The following is a 21,834-nucleotide window of genomic DNA, read 5'->3' as shown; positions in this document are numbered from 1 at the left end:
GCTGCAGGTGCGGTTTCACCTCGCAGGAAGCTGTAAAAACACGATCCGGCCCCGAACATAACCAACGGCTTCTGACAGATTCGGAGAGAAGGGCGATCTGTTCCCGTTTTTTGATGTTGAAAGCCACCAAATGAATCATCTGAACTTTCTCTGCGCTGCGGCGAGACGTCAGTAGCCTCAGGATGTGGGAACAAAGATTGAATTCAATTTAAGAACCAAAATAACGAAAGAGATGATGGAAAAACTGTGCTTTCCGAGAGGGGAACAAGCGTTTAAGAGAGTGCAGTCAGATTGATGATGTCAAATTATTCCTCCTTTAAAGATCAATCCATCATTTTGAGACCATTGTCACACTTGGTTTCGAGCTCGCGTTATTTGCAACAAATACAATGTCAAGCTCTAAGCTTCTTTTTTTAATGAATAACAAATACAAAATTGATCCCAGATAGACCTAGTGGTTTTGTTGCTGCACGACTCATCGAAATAAACTGAAATCACCATATGGCTTCACAAAATCAAATCACAGAAATCAAATATCAAATTGACAAAATATAAGATTTAAGAAATTAAGACATACATTAATGTTAGTGTTGTAATTTTACTGTTAAATTTTTTTGTTATATTTTCTTAAATATTTTTATTTGAAGTTGAATATTACAATAGTAATATTTATTATTTTGCTCAATGTTTTCATACTAATCTTAAAATAAAATAATAAATAATAGTTTAGAACAATATTTTATAATAAAATAAGGAATTATTTTAATTTAAATAATAATGCGTTATTATTATTGTTGTTGTTACTGTTGTAATAATAATAATTATTATATGAGTCATATTGGTGTTGTTATTGTTTGGTATTATTATTTTATAGTCATATCGGCATTATTACTGTTTGGTGGGTTTTTATTTTTTATTTTTTTATAGTCATATTGGTATATAACCACAACATTTTTGGTCAAATTTTGCAGCCAAGCACAGCAAACCTGCACTCCCCTTTTCTATAAAAAACAAAAAACATTTTAATAACAATCATAATTTTTATCCAAAAATTAAAATTCTATTTTTCCCCCTGCAAATCATGCAGTGCTTCATGCAGTGCCACATGTGTGTGTTCCTCATACAGTATTGTGTCATGGTGAGAGTGTGTGCGTAAAGAGGTCAAAGGTCATGTAGGGGTAAATATGAACAGACCCTCTCTCTGTACTCTGAGCCCAGGAAATGAGGTCGTTCCCTTGAGTGTCGTGCAGGAAGGAACTTCTCTGAGCAGTTTGGTGATAATGACTGAATCATGGAGATCTTTCTGCCTTTCTCCTCATGTTTATTAGCAGTGTTTAGTAAGTCAGGCATCTCTTAATGGACTTGGAGTTCGAGAACTGAACATTCCAGCAGATATGTGATTATTGGACAGAAGTCCAATGACATTTTGGTTCAACTTGGATTCCTCTCCTCCATCAGGTTTAAACTGGTTTTAATGCAGTCAGCAGTGAGTTGAGTTTTCATAAGTGTTTCAATGGTTAGTCAGGGTTAAATGTGTAGCATCCCTGAGAAGACGTTCTTCTGTTCTTCTACTTCCTACTGTTGATTAATCCCAGTAAGTGACAGATCCTGCTGTGATTAATCACATTAATCACACAATTGTTACAAGTTTTCTGAAATTGTATATTTAAATATGAAAATGAGGCATCATCTAATTAAATATGTACTAATAATTTGCACAAATCCTTATCTATCTATCTATCCATCTATTTCATTCATTGTTCCATTCATCCATCATTCTCTCTATCCATCAATATATCATTCTCACCATCCACCTTTACATCTTCCATCCATCTATCCTTTCATCCACCCATCCATCCATCATTCTCCCCATCCATCTTTACATCATCCATCCACCTATCCATCCATCCTTTATTCTCTCCATCCATTTTTACATCATCCATCCACCTATCCTTTCATCCATCCATCCATCTTCATATCATCCATCCTTTCTTCCATCCATCCTTTCTTCCATCCATCCATCCACCTATCCTTTAATCCATCCATCCATCATTCTCTCCATCCATCTTTACATCATCCATCCATCCATCCACCTATCCTTTAATCCATCCATTTATCCATCCATCATTCTCTCCATCCATCTACAGTATCTCACAAAAGCGAGTACACCCCTCACATTTCGGCAACCATTTTAGTATATCTTCTCATGGGACAATACTATAGAAATGAAACTTGGATTCCAACATGTACTGAGACATTCTGAAGCAGAAGATGATGCCCTCCCTTCAGAAACTGGGCGGAACGGCAGTTTTCCAACATAGTAACGACCCCAAACACACCGCCAAGATGACAACTGCCTTGCTGATGAAGCTGAGGGTGAAGGTGATGGAGTGGCCAAATATGTCTCCAGACCTGAACCTTATTGAGCACATGTGGGGCATCCTCAAGTGGAAGGTGGAGAAGCACCAACGTGTTGTCCCTTGAGAAGATAGACTGAAATTGTTGCTGAAATGTGAGGGGTGTACTCACTTTTGTGAGATACTGTATATATCATCCATCCATCCATCTATATCCATCGATATTTTTTGGGATTTTGTCGATAACAATAATCAGACTTGCTGAGTGTGTTATTGTGCTGGTATCTTACGGACTGCCGTGGACAGCTGACTCCTAAAGTTTTTGATATTCTTCTCTAAAAGTGTCCATCATCTTTCGAGTCAAATTCTTACATTTAATCAGTTAATTAGAATAATGAGACATTTGGGTTGTTACCAAGCAAATTAAATCAGTATCAACTAAATTCATCTTCGCAATGCAGAGGAAACACAGAAGCTGCGTCTGAAGTGGCATTTAGATGTTTTTCCACACTGTTTAATACAAGACAGAGTCCTGCACGGGTCCTGTTTGATAAACCCGCACCCGCCCCGCACCCGCAGTAGTTAACCGAATACCCGACCCGTTATCCGACAGCAACACTAATTTAATTCCGAACCCGACCCGACCCGTTTGACATAAAAACCGCGACCCGAACTGCAACCGCATTAAATCTACATAAGGCAGACAAAACACCTTTATTTTATTTTTAATGTAACAAGCAATTAACAAGTCATTCTGAGTTAATGCATTAATATTTTAATAATAAATAATAATAAATTTAATAATAACATTTAACACACGCAGCCCAACAAGTTAACAGAGAGAGAGAAAGCACCATTCAACGTGTAAACAATATAAAACTATTGCGGACTAAAGCTTTTATTCAAACTGTGAATAGATTAACTACAGAAAAGCGAGCAAAGAGCGCTCCCTTTAATATAATCACTAGACCTACAGTTGTCAATCAATGTCAATACAGCTGTCGATTGGCTACAGTGCTCAGTGTTTGCAATGCTACAGTGCTCAGTGCTTCAGACAGAGCGCGCGAACACAAGCACGGGACAATTTGAAAGGAGCTGCCTATCAGCGTGTACTGGATTAAGTCGAAATAGTCTTGGTTATAATTGTACGCGCAACCCACCCGTGCCTGTCACCAGTCCGACCCGCACCACACCCGACACGTCAATATTATTCCACCCGTTACGTCAATTTTTGCGGTTCACCCGTCGGGTACCCGCCCGCGTGCAGGACTCTGATACAAGACATGAATGCATTTAAACTGCAGTTACAAATGCATAAATAATGTTTTGATATATTAAACATAATACGTTGAATACTGATATTTGAAATGATTTAAATAATAAAAGATACTTTAAATGTGAAATTAAAACCGCCAGTAGGTGGCAGCAAGTCACTGTTAATAAGTGAGTCATTACGACTGAACCAAATCATTTAAACTGTTGCTTTATTCAGGAACTAAACACTGTCATGTTGCTCAGAGACAAAAAAAATAAATAGTGCTGTGGCTGTGTTTGGAATTATTTTTGTTGTCGAAATAGTGCAAAATCAGGAAATGTGGTGTCTAAAACGAACTTTTTGTTTATTGAACTGTTGTAAAAAAATATATATATATAAATATCACATATTTGTCATGGTAATTTTTGGGGGAAAACTGCACTCTTTGTGTTAAATTGATTAACTATATGAAGTGGTAAAAATATATAAATTTTCTGCCCCCATGTCTTGAATTTGTGATCATTCTAAATGCATTTTAATAGACTGAATCATGCAGTGAAAGAACGCACTCTAAATGCATACACACACTTGTCTAGATTCATTTCACATAATGTATGCGTGCACCCTGAGGGTGTGTTTTGAATAGTTGTTGCAAAATACTCAATAATGTCAAATCGCACATCGTTAAAACAACAATTACGATATTATCGCAGACAATATATATCGCACACCCCTACCACCTATCATTTAATTCATCCATCCATCTATCCATCCATCATTCTCTACATCCATCTTCACATTCATCCATCCATCTATCCATCCATCATTCTCTACATCCATCTTTACATTCATCCATCCATCGTTCTATCAATCCATCTTTACATTTATCCATCCATCCATCCATCCATCGTTCTATCAATCCTTTCATCCATCCATCTATCCATCCATCATTCTCTACATCCATCCATCCATCATTCTATCAATCTTTTCATCCATCCATCCATCATCCTTTCATCCATCCATCTATCCATTCCTCATTCTCTACATCCATCTTTACATCCGTCCATCCATCCATGCATCCTTTCATCCATCCATCTATCCATCCATCCAACTATCATTCTGTCCATCCATCCATCCATCCATCCTTTCATTCATCCATCTATCCACCCATCCAACTATCATTCTGTCCATCCATCCATCCATCCATCCATCCTTTCATCCATCCATTTATCCACCCATCCAACCATCATTCTGTCCATCCATCCATCTATCCATCCACCCTTCCATCGTTCTGTCCATCACCATTTTGTAATGAGAGACTTGCAATGCACTTACATTGTTTGAAAGAATGTTCCTAAGGCTTTGCCTCACCTTTATTTTCTTTAAGGATACTGCTCAAAATGACTTTGTAGTGCTGCTGTGATCGGATGCTTGGAAATATAAGTGTGTCTCTGTGCAGATGTGTGTACCTTCTCATCTCATTCTTCTCCTGGTGTGCGTCTCTCCAGATGTGAGCTGGTTTGGGGGAGGTGCGTTTGGGAACGCTGGAATCCGGCTTTAGTGGAGGAAGCACTGGGAATAATGTCATATTCCCAGAGAGAGAGAGAGAGAGAGAGAGAAAGTGTGAAGCACACCTGCTAATAACCATCAGGAGTTTTTTTAAATCCACTTTAAATCCACACACACCTCAGACGTGTGTTACTGGAGTTTTACCGGGGTTAAAGCGTGGACTGTGACGGTGATGAACACATGAGCCGCTGCTGTATAAAGCCTTGAGGATGAATGTATTTTTGTCATGTTACTCTTTCATTAATTGAGTTCTTATTTATGTTTGATTTAAGGAACTTTAATTTAGGATTTTCTAAAATCAAACGAGTCACCAGTTATTATCCAGTACGAGTCTAGAGCTGTAAAATGAACATGGAGTACCTCTGTCCATCCTCTGTCCATAATTCTGTCCATCCATCCATCCATTCACCCATCCATCCATCCATCCATCCATCCATCCATCCATCCATCATTTTTGTCCATCCATCCATCCATCATTCTATCTATCTATCTATCTATCTATCTATCTATCTATCTATCTATCTGTCTGTCTGTTTGTCTGTCCGTCTGTTTATCTGTCTATCTATGTTTATCATTCTATCATTCTGTCTGTTGTTCTAGTGTTCTTTCTGTTGCTCTAATAGTTTTGTGTATCATTCTATTGTTCTGTCTATCATTCTACTGAGTGTTTCTGTCTGATATTGCAGAACATATAGATTGCATTGTGTCTTCAGCAGACACTGTGTGAATGGACTTCAGTGTGTGTGTGTGTGTGTGTGTGTGACAGCTCTGTCATTAAGCTCATGAGGGCTGTGCTGGTCCTGGATCAGAGCAGGGGGTTATGGGTCGTCCGATAGACTGACATGTTGGAGTCCAGCTGACAGCGGAGGTCTGGGTTAATGACCCACCGTCACTGTGTGTGTGTGTGTGTGTGTGTGTGCTGCAGGTAACAAGACCGACTAACACAAATGCAATAACAGACGCTAAATAATATTTACATTTTATTTTAAAGTACAATGCTTTCTAATATTTCTAAATGTTTTATTCTCTCATCTGGTCTCTTTTCCTCTGTTTTCCGTCTCTTCTGCTGGAGTTGAAGGCCAGAGAGAGTGACAGATGAAAGGAGGCATGAGAGAGAGAGAGAGAGACAGGCTTCTGTTTGTGTCTCACTGCACACGTAACACTATTAATATGAGTCTGTTTTGTGTCAGGAGCTTTAATTTCATCTGTGAAAGACACACACACACTCATCTGTCACTGTAACTTCATTAGACTCTGACGAGAGGCCGGACACACACACACACACACACACTCTTCAAACAATATTAGATATGAAACAATATTTAAGCTTCAAGTAAATATTTCTAATAAAACAATATTCTGCCATGTCCCGAACATGAGGCCGCTGTGATGTCAATATTTACTCTGATTTGTCAGAGGGAGTTTAAATAATTGATTAATTTATTACAAGGCCAGGGTTAGTGGCTAGACTAGTTTGTTAGGAGTAGTTATTTTACTGATTAGTTTAGTTCTGTTTGATACGTCTTTTAGAACAAACACTGCTGTGTTTTCTTTACTTCAAAAGAAGATCATATCATCAACTCCTGTGTAACGTTATGTTCAGTTATAAATTATTGACTATTTCAGAACAAAAAAAGTCATATATACATTCAAATACATTAATATTTTATTCAGAAAAGATTGATTAAAATTGATAGTAAATACATCTGTAATGTTACAATATAGACTGGAGTAATGATGCTGAAAATACAGCTGCGCATCACAGAAATAAATGACAGTTTAACAGATATTCACATAGAAATCAGTTATTTTAAATTGTAATAATATTTCACAATTTACTGAGCGGAACCAGGTTTTAAGTATGGCGTCTCACAGCACTGAAATCCTGGTTTTGGTGGTCTGGTGAAAGCTGGTGCTGAGTGGTTTTGGACTCACTGTGCTTTGTTTTCACTGTAATCTAAACCAGTTAAGCTTGGTTATCTGTCATGCTAATGAGGCACGTTAAACTGAAATTGCCTAGAAGACATGCTACTGCTCAGCGGTTTCTCTTACAGTTCTCAGTTGTGTTTTATTGGACTATCAACTTTATCTCGTGTTTCGCTTTAAATTCTTTAGGTAAAATAAAAACAGATGAGTGAGTAGTTGTCATCCAGTAAACGTTTAAAGCTATAAAAATAGAAATGTTTGAGATCTCAGACTCCTGATCGCAGACTTTGCGATCTTGGCAAAACTGAGGACAGTTGGAGACACCATTGAGATCTCATCTAAAACTCTGTACGTTACAAAAAAATGGTGCAGAAACGATTTTCACTCATAATATTGCTAGTAAATTTCACAATTAATTACGCCATGAAACGCATTGAATTAAAAAAGAAATTTTGAAGTTGAAAGACTGAAATGGTGTTTTTTTTTATTTTACAGTGTGTTTAGAGACATGTTAAATTACTAGAGTGCATTTCTCAATAGAAGAATGAGAATTTGGCACGAGTCTCTATTTGGTTTCATTGCTGTTTAGGAGAAACATTTAAGATATTAATGAGGTCTCATTTGTGAATTTGCTAGGGATTTAGTGGCTTTACCTCACGTTAATGTGCCCAAGTTTGGTTTAAATACAAGTCAGTTCAAACACGTGCGCACACACACACACACACACACGTAGATCTTTTCATATTTCTCTTTTTCATCACTCCTCCCTCAATCCATCCGTCTTCACCAAGATGGAGCTGCAATTTCTCTCTCTCCCTCTCTCTGTGTGTGTGTGTGTGTGTGTGTGTGTTATATGGGTCTATTGGTCTGTTCTGGCTTTAGGCAGCGAGACCCCAGGTGCCAGGAGAGGTTTGAGAGGTGAAAGGTGTGTGTGCGTGTGTGTGTGTGTGTGTATGTGAATGTGTGGGCAGTAGCTGATAAGGAGGGAGATTCAGAGTAATAAATTACAGAGAGAGTTACAGAGAGTCTGATAAATAATGGATGTGTGTGTGTGTGTGTGTGTGTGTGTGTGTGTGTGTGTGTGTGACTGCTCAAATAAATTCATTATGTCTCACCTGAACTGGCTTTAGAGAGAAACCCTTCTAGAAACCCTTAGATCCAGTGACCATGACAGGAAGTGATGTCAGATGTGTCTTCCTGTAGAGCTGAATGTCACGGGAGCGGACGGCAACATGTGCCGCTCATAATTCACCACAAAATCAACTAAATGAATGAATAAAACTAAATTACCTGTTATTATAACAGATTATTTGTGCATTTAGAAATTTTACCACAGAATTCTCATTGTAATGCTATATATAATAAAAAGATAAGTAAACGTCATTTTTAAATCAGCATAAAATAAGGAAGAATTCACTTAACGCGCTTTGTGTGTATAGCTGTTAAAATAAAGAAATAAAGCTTATTTTAAGAACCATTAAGATTTATTTCATTTTGACATTATTTTCATGACAATTAAACATTTCATTCCCCATTCTCATGAGGTTTGTTTTTCTAATTCCTATTATAATTTATTAATGAATTTCTAAAATTAGAATAAATTAAAGAAATAATATGTACTCAATAATAATTCAATCAGATATAGATGATAATAATAATAATAATAATCATATTTTTCTAAGGAATATATAAAATTAAATTGATAAAATAGATAAATTTATGCCAATTTATGTCTAATTCACTCAGATAAATAAATATATTTTTGAGTAATATATATATTAGTATAGTATAGTAATTTATTGCTGGGCAATGATTAATCGTGATTAATCGCATCCAAAATAAAACTACTAAATTTTACTAAATAATAATAGGAATTAGAAAAACAAACCTCAGTAAAACTTGATGAGAATGAGGAGTTGTGTTAATTGACATGACAATATTGTCAAAAGGAAATAAATCTTAAGTGTTCTTATTTTTATTATTTATTTATTTAGCAATTTATTTATTAAGCTATTTATTTAGTTTTGGATTGAAATGTGACCTGGACATGCTTTCATTTATTTATTTATTTAGTTGTTTATTTAACAGGGACAATGCAGGCTTCTAGCCAGTGGCCAATTTGCAGCCCTGGTCCCTGGTTAGGCTTTTAAAATGCAATTAAAAAATATATAAAGAATGTAAAGTAACAAGTACATTAAACATAACAAAAGTCTAAGACTGTGTACAACCATCAGTGTTCACAAACCTGTTTGTGATGATCAGGAAACGTTCCTCTCACCTGCTGTCTGAATGTCATTAACGAGCCGATTCTTACCTGCATTCGGATGCTTTTTAGTCTTTGTGTTGGCCGTCAGTCCTCGATGACAGATCTGCTGCTTTACCCATCTCATCGGCGCTTATTTTAAAGTGGTTTGTTTCTCTTTAAGGCACGAAGGCCTGCACGAATGGAGGCTCCTTTTATCAGCTGTTGACTTTGCGATAAATGAGCGTCTCTACAAAGAGCGCGTCTTTCATGCGCCGGCGTCACGAGGGCCACTTTGAAGTGAAGTTTTCTGAGCGTGTTTTGATTGAGCTCTCATTGTGAGTGGGAGAGGATTTGTGGAAGGTTTTTTTTTTTTTTCGCGGTGGGCGATTCAATAAAGCGTTTAGGAAGAAAGAGCCTGAGACAATGTAAAGACAGAAGCCGCATGTGCGTCGTTAATTACGGCCATTATAAAGTGCATAATGTTGTATTGTCTCTCCGTCATTAGAATTAGACCTGTGTGAATGTAAACATCACATTTATGTCACGCACGACCTTCATTACTGCAGGATTGTGGGAAATATGAACGGTGTGACATGAAGACAATGAATGGTAGCTGTTTTTATTTAATTAGGACACTCGCTTTTTCATTTCAGTGCAGGATTTATGAATAAATAGATGACTGAAATGAGTTTGTGATTGTGATTTCTGTTCTTCTCTCTGTAGATCTGGAAGACAGAGCGAGTTCGTCTTGGGGAAATGGAGTTCGTGCAACTAAGGTGAGTTTTTACACATTTATAAACGCTTTTGGTTTCAGTGTTCGGGTTCAAACCCTAGTTGAGCCGTCTTGCTGTAGGCAACATAGGCAACATCCTAATTTAAAATGAGCTGATCAGACTAATTTGACTAAATTGATGTCAATAGAGGTTGACATTAACATGTTTCTGAGCTAATGACGCATTAACTCTAATTAGTTTAAAAATACGTGCATATTATTATATTATATTATATATTTATAATTTATGTATTATTATTTATTTCATCATTTATATATGTATTTATATCTATTATATATTTATCAATTGCATTCCTCATTTAGATGTCGCTTTAGATGAAAGCTAAATTAATATATGCAAATTTATTGGGTTAATATTATATTATATTATGTTATATTATATTATATTAAATAACATTTATTTATCATGTATATATTTATTTCTAAGTATTATATATTTATCACTTGTTATATTTCTCATTTACATGTCACTTTGGATGAAAGTTAAATTAATAAATTAAATTTATTGTCATTTCAGTGCATATGTATATTCTGATTTATATATTTTTTCTTTTTCTTGAGTTTCACTTCATTTATTGTTTGTAAACATCAGTATGTTTTTCTATTTTAGATATAATGTAGTATTTATCATTCATGTAAGATTATTCTTTTTAGCATTTATATATTTATTTCTATTTCTATTTGTTACATATTTATCACTTGTATTCCTCATTTATATGTTGCTTTAGATAAAAGCTAAATGAATGATTATAAATATAAATTAACTGTTATTTAAATTTGATATTTATATTTTTAGTTCATTTGCAAAAACAGATAACTCCGTTTTTAACAATTCTCAAAATTCATGTTTATTCATTGTGCATTCCAATTAATCTCAATCAAACTGCAGTTGGGTTATTTTGACTAGGTTAAAAAATAACTTAAAAACAGCTAACTAACACAATAAAACACAATTAAAACAATGAAAATGATAATATAATAAAAACATGATTTTTGAAAATTATGTTATCTGAGAGTTATCTGTTTTTGCAAATAAACTCTTCATATATATATTCTATTTTAGATATGATATAGAATACAGTATAAACACCATTGCTGCAGTAGAGGTTGATGTTAATGTGTTGCTGAACTAATAATGCATGAACTCTAATTAAATAAAAATACATGCATATCGTGCACAAATATTGGGAAAAATAGTTTTAATGTAGTTTTTTAATTGACATTATTCAGTCACAAATGAAATGTAAGCATTTTAATGCTTACAATGTTTCTCATCCTCCACCTTGGATGAACTTTTTTTTGCATTTTGAACTAGCTGCAGTGCATTGTGGGATTGTTTTATCTGTGTAGCCTTTGCATCTGTGATTTGCATCTGTTGCATCTACATGTTGCACTTCTGCACGCTATTTTGACATTATTTGACGGCGATGTCTGAGAGGTCAAAGGTTGCTCTGATAGGGTCTTGCGATGGGAAGCGTCTGCCGTCAGCAGAATCAGCGATCAGGTCTGCAGAGGTGAATCAAGGACGTGCTTACGGAGCACTTTCTGCTCCACGCGTCCGCCGAATGCAAATGAATTCACAGCTTCAGCCTTATGTAAAACACTGTCTTTGTGAATGAACTTTCCGGAGCGCTTTATTCCCGGTGACCCACGTTCACACCTGAGTGACAGTCGGGGGCTGCAGGTGTCGTGACAGTAACAGTAATTTACCTTGAAAGCCAAACATGAGACTGACATTAATTCTTGAGAGTGTGGCCTGTGAACTCCTTTAATTTATGCCAGGTTTATTCATTACTTCTGAGTGAATTTGAATATTCAGTGGGGAAAACAGTGAGGCCGGACAGGATTTATCCAGCGCGATCTGATTGGATTATAATCTAAACTTCACATACTAAGGCAGGTGGTTGGACAGAAAGAAGGACTAATCATTTTATATTTGTGATGTCAGGTGGAAACCGAAGTCATTTCAGTGGTGGAAGAAGTTTTTGGGTTTTGCAAAATAAGACCAATACTGAACATTAACTGTTAAAATGGCCTTTTTAAAATGCATGTAGTTTCTCTTTATTGTTTGTGCCATTACGCACCTCAATATTTATTATTTATTTATTCATTTATATTATTTATAATGTATATATTCTAATTAGTGGTGGGCATAGATTAATTTTTTTAATCTAGATTAATCTCCCTGTAATCTTGGAATTGAAGCAATGAAGCAAACCCGGCGGCTTCATAGCTGCATCCATGTTAGCACGTCACGTTTGATGTGGTAATTAGACATACACACAGGTTCGAAGACTCTTTCTCGCCCCCTACAGTGCAATTCGGCTAGCTATACATCCGCGCTAAAATATCAAGGTGAAAGTCATCATAGCTTGCGTAGTATAGACCCAGCTCCCAGCCCAACTTTGAGAATAGATTAACGGCGATATTTTTTTTATCGCCCGATAAGAGTCTCACGTTAACGCAGCACGTTAACGCCGATAACGGCCCACCACTAATTCTAATTTATTTAATCATTTTTATATATCTCATTACATTGTCTATCTTTTTATTTTCATTTCAATTCATGAAATTTACCTTACTGAACCATGTACAGTATATGTCTGTATATTAAAGATATACATGCATACATATATATATATATATATATATATATATATATATATATATATTCTTTTTAAAATAAATGGAGTTTCACTCTTTATGGATTTTGCCATTAAACACATCAATATGGTTTTTGTGTTTGTTTTTTTAGCTATAATATAATATAATATAATATAATATAATATAATATAGTAAAGTATAAAATAATATTATATAATATTATATAATATATGTATTATTGTTTATTTCATCATTTATATGTTTATTGTGAAATTTTAATTAAGTATATAATCTTTTAAACCATGTATAGGCTTAATATATAATATATTGTAATCTAATTTAATATAATATAATACTTATCATTTGTGTATTATCATTAATTTATATTATATATTTGTCACTTTAAGAAATTGTCTTTTATAATATAATATAATATAATATAATATAATATAATATAATATAATATAATATAATATAATATAATATAATATAATATAATATAATATAATATAATATAATATAATAATATTTATCATTTATGTACCCTAGTAAATAAAGTAATACATTTATTTCTTACTAAGCATATAGTTCAAATCTGTTAACATATTTACTGCCATATCGCTCGAGACTTACTGATGAAAAATTATGATTAAACTTGATTGGTGTATCACTTGTGCACAATGCATATTTCTTCTTATTAAGCCTAAAATGTGTTTTAATGTTACTATTGATGAGGATTGTATGATCTCTGAATAATATCTCTTAAAATATGTCTTTAAATGCAAGATATTTCAAGTGTACCTGAAGTTCCACTTTAGCACATTCAACTATACTTCAGCATGTCTTTAGTTGGACTTCAGCACTACTTCTGCACTATTAAAGTGCATTAAGTACAAAATTAGTTGTTCCAATTTAGCAGACTTTAAGTATACCAGATAAGTATACTAAACGTACTGAGTATTTTTATTAAGTACATAAATATATAAATGTATTTATAGCTTACTAAGCATGCAATACATGTATTTCAAATACATTTTAGTATATTTATTTTTCACTAGGGTATTCTCATTAATTTATATGTATATATATATTTGACCTTTAACCTTTGACCCCTGCAGAATTACGCCGACGGCTCTCAGTACGGTCACATGGCCAGTCAAGACATGGGGTCACATGACAGCATCTCTCCGCCGTACACCAACTCCAGATTAGCAGGTAAGAGCTGGAGCTGAGCATGATGGGACACGTGATTGTTTGGCTTCATGATGTTTCATCGACTTTCATTGTGAGCGAATTGTTCTTTTGACGATTCAGTTGAACCGGTTCACAGATTCATCTGAATGATTCGTTAGGGAGTCAGATTGAATCAGTTCTGCTGGACTCCAGATTCAGTGATCAGAAACATCTGGAAAGTTTGTGCTGGTTTGTGTGTTTCTGTCACACATCTCTGAGAGTGTGTGTGTGTGCAGTGCTGATGCTCATTTACCCATAATGCTGTGCTGTGCCGCTGGCCGTCTCTGTCTCATCCAGTGAGCAAATGGTCAGTGATTCAGATAATCGGCCTCAGACTAATTAAGCCTGACTTAAAGCATGAAAACTGTAATATGAGGATGTTTGCCTCTCTCTCTCTCTCTCTATCGCTCACATTCTCTGTCATAAACATAGACTTTAAGGCAAGAACTTATTAGTATATAATATAAGAAGATATATTGTTTTTTCTTTTGAACATTGTGAAGTTATTTTACTGTATCATATTAGGGATCTTCTTAAAAATACCCCATGAAAATGGCTCGGTCTGCGTGGTTTGTTTCCTGTGTTGATGTACTTCCTGTTGAAACAGGAAGTTAGGGTGGATTTAATTTTTAAAATAGCCAATCAAATTTATTTTGCATCACAGCTGTGAATCATGATTGAATCTGTTGCTAGTCAGTGGGAGGGGCATTCGACACAAACACAAACAAGCTCACAACTAATAGACGTGAACTAAGAGCCACAAAATCACTAATTATTAAGAGAATTAAATTAGATCTGGCAGAAATTGCATAATGATGCACAGCTTTTCTCTGAAATATGTGTGTTGCGCGTTAGTTTCTGACTCTCGGACGGTTGTTTGTTCGTGGCTCTCTGAGGTCGGGGCTTTGTCCTTTCACATTTCCTTCCTGTGGTGCTCTGAGCAGACGGTGACATCACTTCCTGTGTCTGAAATTCGTCTCAGGATCTCCAGTGTGAAATCAAGGGAGAATTTTGCATTTAGAGAACAAAAGTACAGAAAAAAAAATGTCTTTGGTGAACATTAATAGAAGATACTTGGTTGTTGTTGTTGTTGTTTTTTATTATTACAACTTAATTTACATGCAGCCAGACCTCAAACGTAAAACGTTTTTTAAAATGTAAGTTGCTTATTTTATATATGGGTCAAAGATGAAAATGTGTTTTTTTTTTAAGCATAAAAACAATAAATGTTTAATATAGCTTTAATTCAAATGAAAGGTTTTACCCTGTTTGTCAGCAAGAAGTTCATATTAAAAATCATATTAAAATATAATAAAATTTCATACGATCACTTTTTCATAGATTAATTTTTCGGCACATCATGTATTTAATTAGATCTTTTTTTCTTAATTTATTAAGTAATTGTAAAAATAATGTATGTATTTATTTTATAGTATGTAGAAATTGATTGATTGATTTTATTTTTAAATATTTATTTAAACTTATATTAGGGCTCCTACCGTTTTTTTTTTTTTTTTTTTCGACTGCTTACACACATTTTCAAAACTTTGCCTCTTTTTTTCAAAACTTTACACACAAATCCAAGAATTGCACACACAGAATGAAGCACTGCATTCAAAATATCAAACACCTTTGCCATAATATTAATTCCTGTTAGATTTTTGTGTGTTTTGCAAAGGCTGAGAATTAGTGTATGGTTTTGCAGATTTGGTGTGTGCTGTCAGCTTTCAGAAATTGTGTGACAAGGAAATATTTTGTGTTTAAGCAGTTGAAAAAACTGTAATTTATTCTGTTTTTTATGTATTTATTTTATTGTATGTATTGTGTAAAAATGGATGTATTTATTATTTATTTAGAAAGGCCGTCTGTAGGATAGTGAGAGGTAGAATATGACAGAGAAAATGAAATTGTCTTTATACTAATGCAAGTAGCAAATAATGTTTATCACAGGTCTTCTTTCACTCATAAACTGAAAAGCCCTTTATAAACAACCCACAGTACATTTCAGCTGGAAACTTTCAGTTTTAACCGATTCTCATTACAGCAGAGCTTAATTTTCTCTGTTTTTTGGGCACATAATAGATCTTCACTTTCACAAACCCTCGTGTATTTGATCCTTATTGAATCTTCTGCGTCCGGTGACGTTGTGTGAGCTTTACCTGTGTGTGATGTGAAGTCTCTCCTGCAAACACAAAGCCATTCATTAGAAAATGACCTGTGAGTCACCATACATGCTGAGCACAGAGCAGAACGAGTGTGTGTGTGTGAGTGTGTTAATGGACGTAATCAAAACATTGGCTGAAGTCTGTAATAACAGCGAGGTGTTTAATAAGGACTAATCACAGCGGAATAGCGACTCACTTTTAGGATGTTTGTTGGCGTTGGAGGGCCGGGTGGCGTGAGTGTGTGTGTGTGTGTGTGTGTGTGTGTGAGCAGGTGCAGTCCACACCAGTGCTGTTCTCCTCCTGTCATGTACCTGCTAAATGAAGCACACAAAAGTTCCAGACTGTAAGCAGGTTTGGTCTCTGCGAGGCCCAGTTAAGAAGCGCCGGATTCTTGTTGTCTCCTGCAAGCAGTTTTCCGACACAAATACTTTATTGCTGTTTATTCAGCAAGCATTTTTTCCTGTCGGCCTGCAGTATTTTATGCATATAGAGAAGTTTGTTTGAAAAGTGCTGACCTCTGTGATTGCTCATAATTTATTAGAGGACTTTTTTTGAAATGATGTGGAGTATGAAAAAGAAAAAAAAAACGATGATAGTGACTGCATGTGTTTCGCTTTCTGAGCAACATTAGTTGTAGTTTATAAATTATATAGTAATTTATAATAACAATCATATATATGAATGAAATCATGTATTTTAAGTATTATCAAATTATATTTAATTTGTTATTATATGTTATGTTTCATTTATTATTATAAATTATTATTCATGTATTTTATAAATACATTAATATCAGGATTTAACTATAAAAATATTACATTTTAGAGAACAAACATATGTAAAAGCTATTAAAATGATGTATTGAGTATATTTTTGTAGGTTTTTGTCAAAATATAAATAGTTTTTCTAAATAAATGTTAGTATTATATTATATTTAGTTTGTTTGTGTTAAAGTATTAATCTATTATGAATAAATTAATATCAGGATTTTAATATAATGATACGTTTTAGAGCTTTAAAACATGTAAAGATTATTCAATCAACATTTTTACAATAACTAGTAATAGACTAATACAAAAATGTATAGTTATATTATGGCATATTTTACTAATATTATTATAAAGTATTATTTATGTATTTGGTAAATTAATTAATATCAGGATCTAATATTATGTTTTAGAGCTTAAACACATGTAGAGGTTCTTATTGTTATTATTTATTTTTACAAAATGTAAAATAAAATTATTGTGAAAATTATATATATATTTTTTTTAAAGAATGTATTATATTATCATATTGTAATATATTTAATTTGTCAAAATTATTATTAATTATTAGTCAATTTATTTCATAAATAAATTAATAACATGATTGTAATATAATTATATTAATAATATAATACAATCAAACATACATATAGACGCAGGTAATGTGTTTCACCGAGGCAGGTGTGTGTCGTTAGTGTGTTGGGTTCTCTCTCTCTTACACACACGCACACACACAGATGGTCAGTGATGGTTCGGGGGTCCTCTCACCTCCTCCTGCTCCTCTGATCTCATTAACACATCCTATCCCTCCACCCGGCGATCGACTGCGGCGCTGAGCTTCATCGGTGGATCCGTCACGATTCTACAGAGACGTTCAGGTGTAAATTGACCATACGCTCAAATCTAAAGAGATCCGTTCATAACAGACGCCACAAACACAGCTCAGCTCATCCCTCGTCAACATTTACCATGCTAACCATTAGGACCAAAAGTTATTTATCTACTTTATTTTTTTTAGCTTTTTTGACATTTGTTTAATAGTATTATTTTTTCTTGAAATAATTATTTTCTCTGTCTCTCTCTCTCTCTCCCCCTCTCAAATGGCTTAAAATGTGTAATATTTATAACTATATGTATATATATTTAATTAAATAAATTATTCATTAATAATTTAATTCTAATTTATTGATTATTTATTAATTATAATTCATTCATTCATCCATTTTTAAATTACAGAATGCTTCATTTTGACCAATTACAAACAACTACAACAACTGTGAAAGCAATTAAATGCATAATAATAATAATAATAATAATAATAATAATGGGCAAATCCAAGTTCATCAAATTAATCCCAGTGTGATGGGATTAAATCATTAAAGATAGAATCAAATCAAAGACAGAATATTATTATTTATATAATTATGTTAATTATCTTAAAATGAGTGCTGCGAGTGTTTATATTTCATTTGACTTCATTTAATTATTATTTTTTTAAATATTTTATTAGATATACTGGTTGATAAGATAATTTTTTTTATAGTCCAAATTTCATATTCCAAAATTCAAAGTTATATATATATAGTCACATCATGGTAAACTTCCAAAAGGGCTGTGTTTTTTTATGGTATTAGAAATCTAAGCTGCAGGAATTGGTGTAAAATCGCTCTTCAGAGTGCATTAGTGGCATTTTGTTTTCCAGATGCGGTTGTGTTTTGTCTGAAGGACCGTAAATGCCGGGGGTTTTTTGGAGGTCTGGCGTCTGGAATGCAGGCGGAGAAACAGGAATTCTTGAGGAATGATGATATTCCAGAGAAAGAGAGAGAGCGACTGATTGGTCCACAGCTTTAGGACACGCCCCTAAACTCTGACCAGTTATTAACCAGTTAATCAGAGACTAGAGTAAAACAAATGATTATTAATATTATGATGTTAATTATTTCACAGTGAGGGCTGGCGGTGTTTATATTTCATTTGATTTAATTTAAATATTTTTTTAATTAGATTTTATTAGATATATTGGCTGATCACATTTTAGTTAATTTAATTAAAAACCTTTATAGTCCATTTTTTTAATTCGCAGTTGTTGTTTTTTTAACTAATTTAAATGTTTTAAAGAAATATTTTTAGTAAAAATCCTGGCTGCTCATATTATTTCATTTCAATTAAATTTTTGCTACAGTCCAAATTTCTTTTAAAATCCAGAGTTTTATATATTGTTTAATTTCTAAACATTAAAAAAATAAAATAAAATTCATTAGCTATCCTGACTGCTCAGATTAATTCATTTAATATAGGCTATATATTTTTTTTATTACAGTCCAAATTTATTTTAGAATTCACCTTTTTTGTTCTCATCCACAATCTGTTGCTTGCACAAACCGTACCATGGTAAAGTAATGGTAGCATGAATGATTACCGTAGTGTGTGTATGTATGTGTCTAAGTGTGTGTGTGTTTGATAAAGACATCAGGTCAAGCTCAGTCAGGCAAGAACTACAGATGAGCCCTCGCGGGAGCAGGGCCAGGCCGTTCATGTAGGACCATGCGCGTGTGTGTGTGTGTGTGTGCGCGCAAGCGTGCATGTGTATGTGTGTGTGTGTGTGTGTGCGCGAACGTGCATGTGCGTGTGTGTGCGTATCGTGCAGATGAGCCCTCGCGGGAGCAGGGCCGGGTCGCTCATGTAGGACCGTGTGTGTGTGCGTGTGTGTGTGTGTGTGAGTGTGTGAGTGTGTGTGTGACAGACTGTGAAATGACGCGTTGTTGCGCGGCTGGGCTGCACCTGGGCCCTTCAGTCCTGATGGATCGGTTTGGTCATGTGTAATAGCCCCATCTGCCGCGCCTTGTTTTTCTTTTTTACTGATAAACACTGATCCCAGCGGCTGAGCCTCATGAACTGGATTCTGTCGTTTTCCCGACCGGAAAAGAAAGATGCAGCGGAGAGGTTGGCTTGTTATTAAAAAAGTGCAAACAAAATGAAAAGTAGGATGCGATTTTAAACCGTATCCTTGGAGACAAGTTGCTGCTTGCGTTGCGAGCGACGGTCTGCGTGCGTGTGTGTGTGTGTGTGTGTTAATGAGCAGCGCACATCTCACTGAAGGGTTTTGGAGCTCGGCTCCATAATGACTTTTATTACAGCCAGGAGTTTCTGTAACCAAGCCAATTCTTAATTAAAGTCGCTGACATCATGCTGTAGTAATTAAGGACTGCATTAATTAAGCTGCGTTTTTTTTTTTTTTTTTTGCGGGTTATTTTTCGCAAGGCTCTCGTGTCATCCAACGTCAAGTGTTCCGGGATCGAACGCAAAAACTCTTGCGTTGTACAGAAAAAGTTTCGGACTTGCGCTCGCTGATCATATCTGTGCATTCTGATAGCTAATTATGCTTCGGAGAACATCGACAGCTGCATTCATCATCATAAAACGTAATAATTAATGACATTCCAACAAAGAAAAATATGTAAATGAGCGCTCATTAGCATTTTCATATTCAGCTTCGATAATGCTTTTGCTGACAAGGCTGTAATTAATGAAAATGCATGTCGCAGGCAGGAGATTGGATCGGCTTCATTCCACGCACAATTCCCAAATGCTGGCATTATGGAAAACGAGGAGTGCTGCCAACTTTTTGGGGGCGAGAAAAAACTGAAAGCGCCATATGCAAATGAGATGCTGGCACCGAACGCTTAACCCTTTACGGGCCGAACGCGCCGATCCCATCCGGCCTGATGTGTGTTTAAAGAGAGCGGGAGACGGGCTGCTGGGAATGTCGTCGTGCATTTGGGAATCCGCAGACGCACCTGTCCGTCCATCCGCTGAGCCGCGTCGCTGCTGTGCTCCGTTACACTGCATGCTGTGTGTGTGTGTGTGTGTCGCTGGGGTGTTTGACGGCTGCTGGAGACATGCAACAATGTCGTGCAGTTGTGTGTCCTTGAGTTAACGCACAAGAAATGATGGAAAACCACCTTTAAAGAGGAATTCTGCTGCATAACCCACATTTGGAGCTTCTCAAAATATTACTGTGCACTGCGTGTCACATGACTTCATCAATGTTTCATGTTTAATTCAGATGCATGACTATCTCACAAATAAATGCAATTATTTTAATTATTTATTTGGAGTCTATAAATGTTGGAATAATGTAACTCTTTATCTAAGATCAGAATTTTTTTATATTATTTATTTTTCATTTTTATTTTATGTTGTAGTTTTGTACAGTTTAAATCAATGTAGCATTCTACTGAATTTTACATTTTGAAACAATGTAGCATTCTACTATATTCTACACCCTAGAAATGGGAGGTTGAGAGCAACCCACATTGCATTGTGGGATACTGTCATATGCTGCACAGCATAGTTTTGCATGTATACAATAATCACATGCATACTGCAGAAATGAGCAGCACACGCACACACACACACACACAGACCAATGGCGTTCGTTTCCTTCAGGAGGGTCGTGACCTGAATTTGTCACATTTTTGTTAATCCCGTGCATTAAAAACACAGAAAAGCAGCATAAACGAGTAAAACATGAAACAATAAGCGATAAATGAAAAGATCCCGGTGGGGAAGCTCTCTGTGAGAGAGAGAGGGAAGTGTGTTAATCTCGACCGTGGGATATGACAGACTGACGTGACGATCTCGTCCTCCGGCTCTGTTTGACTTCAAGTTTCATCAGAGAGAAAGAAACAAATTCCTTTTTTTTTCTTTGATTTTTCTTAACCAGGTTAAGTGGATGTGATGAGGCAAGAGGTGAAATATTACACCTGCATTTTATATATGTAAATAACGGACATATTCAGAATAGCACACTAATCATACTAATTGTGCATGTATGTGAATTTTCAATATGCAATGATCTTACCAGAGCACACTATACACGAGACCGTTTCCCATAATGCAATGCTCTCATCTTGACCT

The 21,834-nt window shown here is 35.0% G+C and overlaps 1 protein-coding gene across 6 annotated transcripts in view; it reads left to right on the top strand.

The window, feature by feature from the left end:
* LOC131529434 (transcription factor 4-like) overlaps positions 1–21,834 on the top strand; it is a 177,017-nt gene that overhangs the window by 38,677 nt on the left and 116,506 nt on the right. For all 6 annotated transcript variants that reach the window (XM_058759168.1, XM_058759169.1, XM_058759166.1 and 3 more), the window contains 2 exons: positions 10,076–10,128; positions 13,868–13,964. In XM_058759168.1, coding sequence (XP_058615151.1) covers positions 10,076–10,128; positions 13,868–13,964 — 150 coding nt within the window. The remainder of the gene's footprint in view (positions 1–10,075; positions 10,129–13,867; positions 13,965–21,834) is intronic.

Source organism: Onychostoma macrolepis, chromosome 21 (genome assembly GCF_012432095.1).
Source record: "Onychostoma macrolepis isolate SWU-2019 chromosome 21, ASM1243209v1, whole genome shotgun sequence".
NCBI classification, from domain to species: Eukaryota; Metazoa; Chordata; class Actinopteri; order Cypriniformes; family Cyprinidae; genus Onychostoma; species Onychostoma macrolepis.
This window is presented reverse-complemented; position numbering and strand designations above follow the sequence as displayed.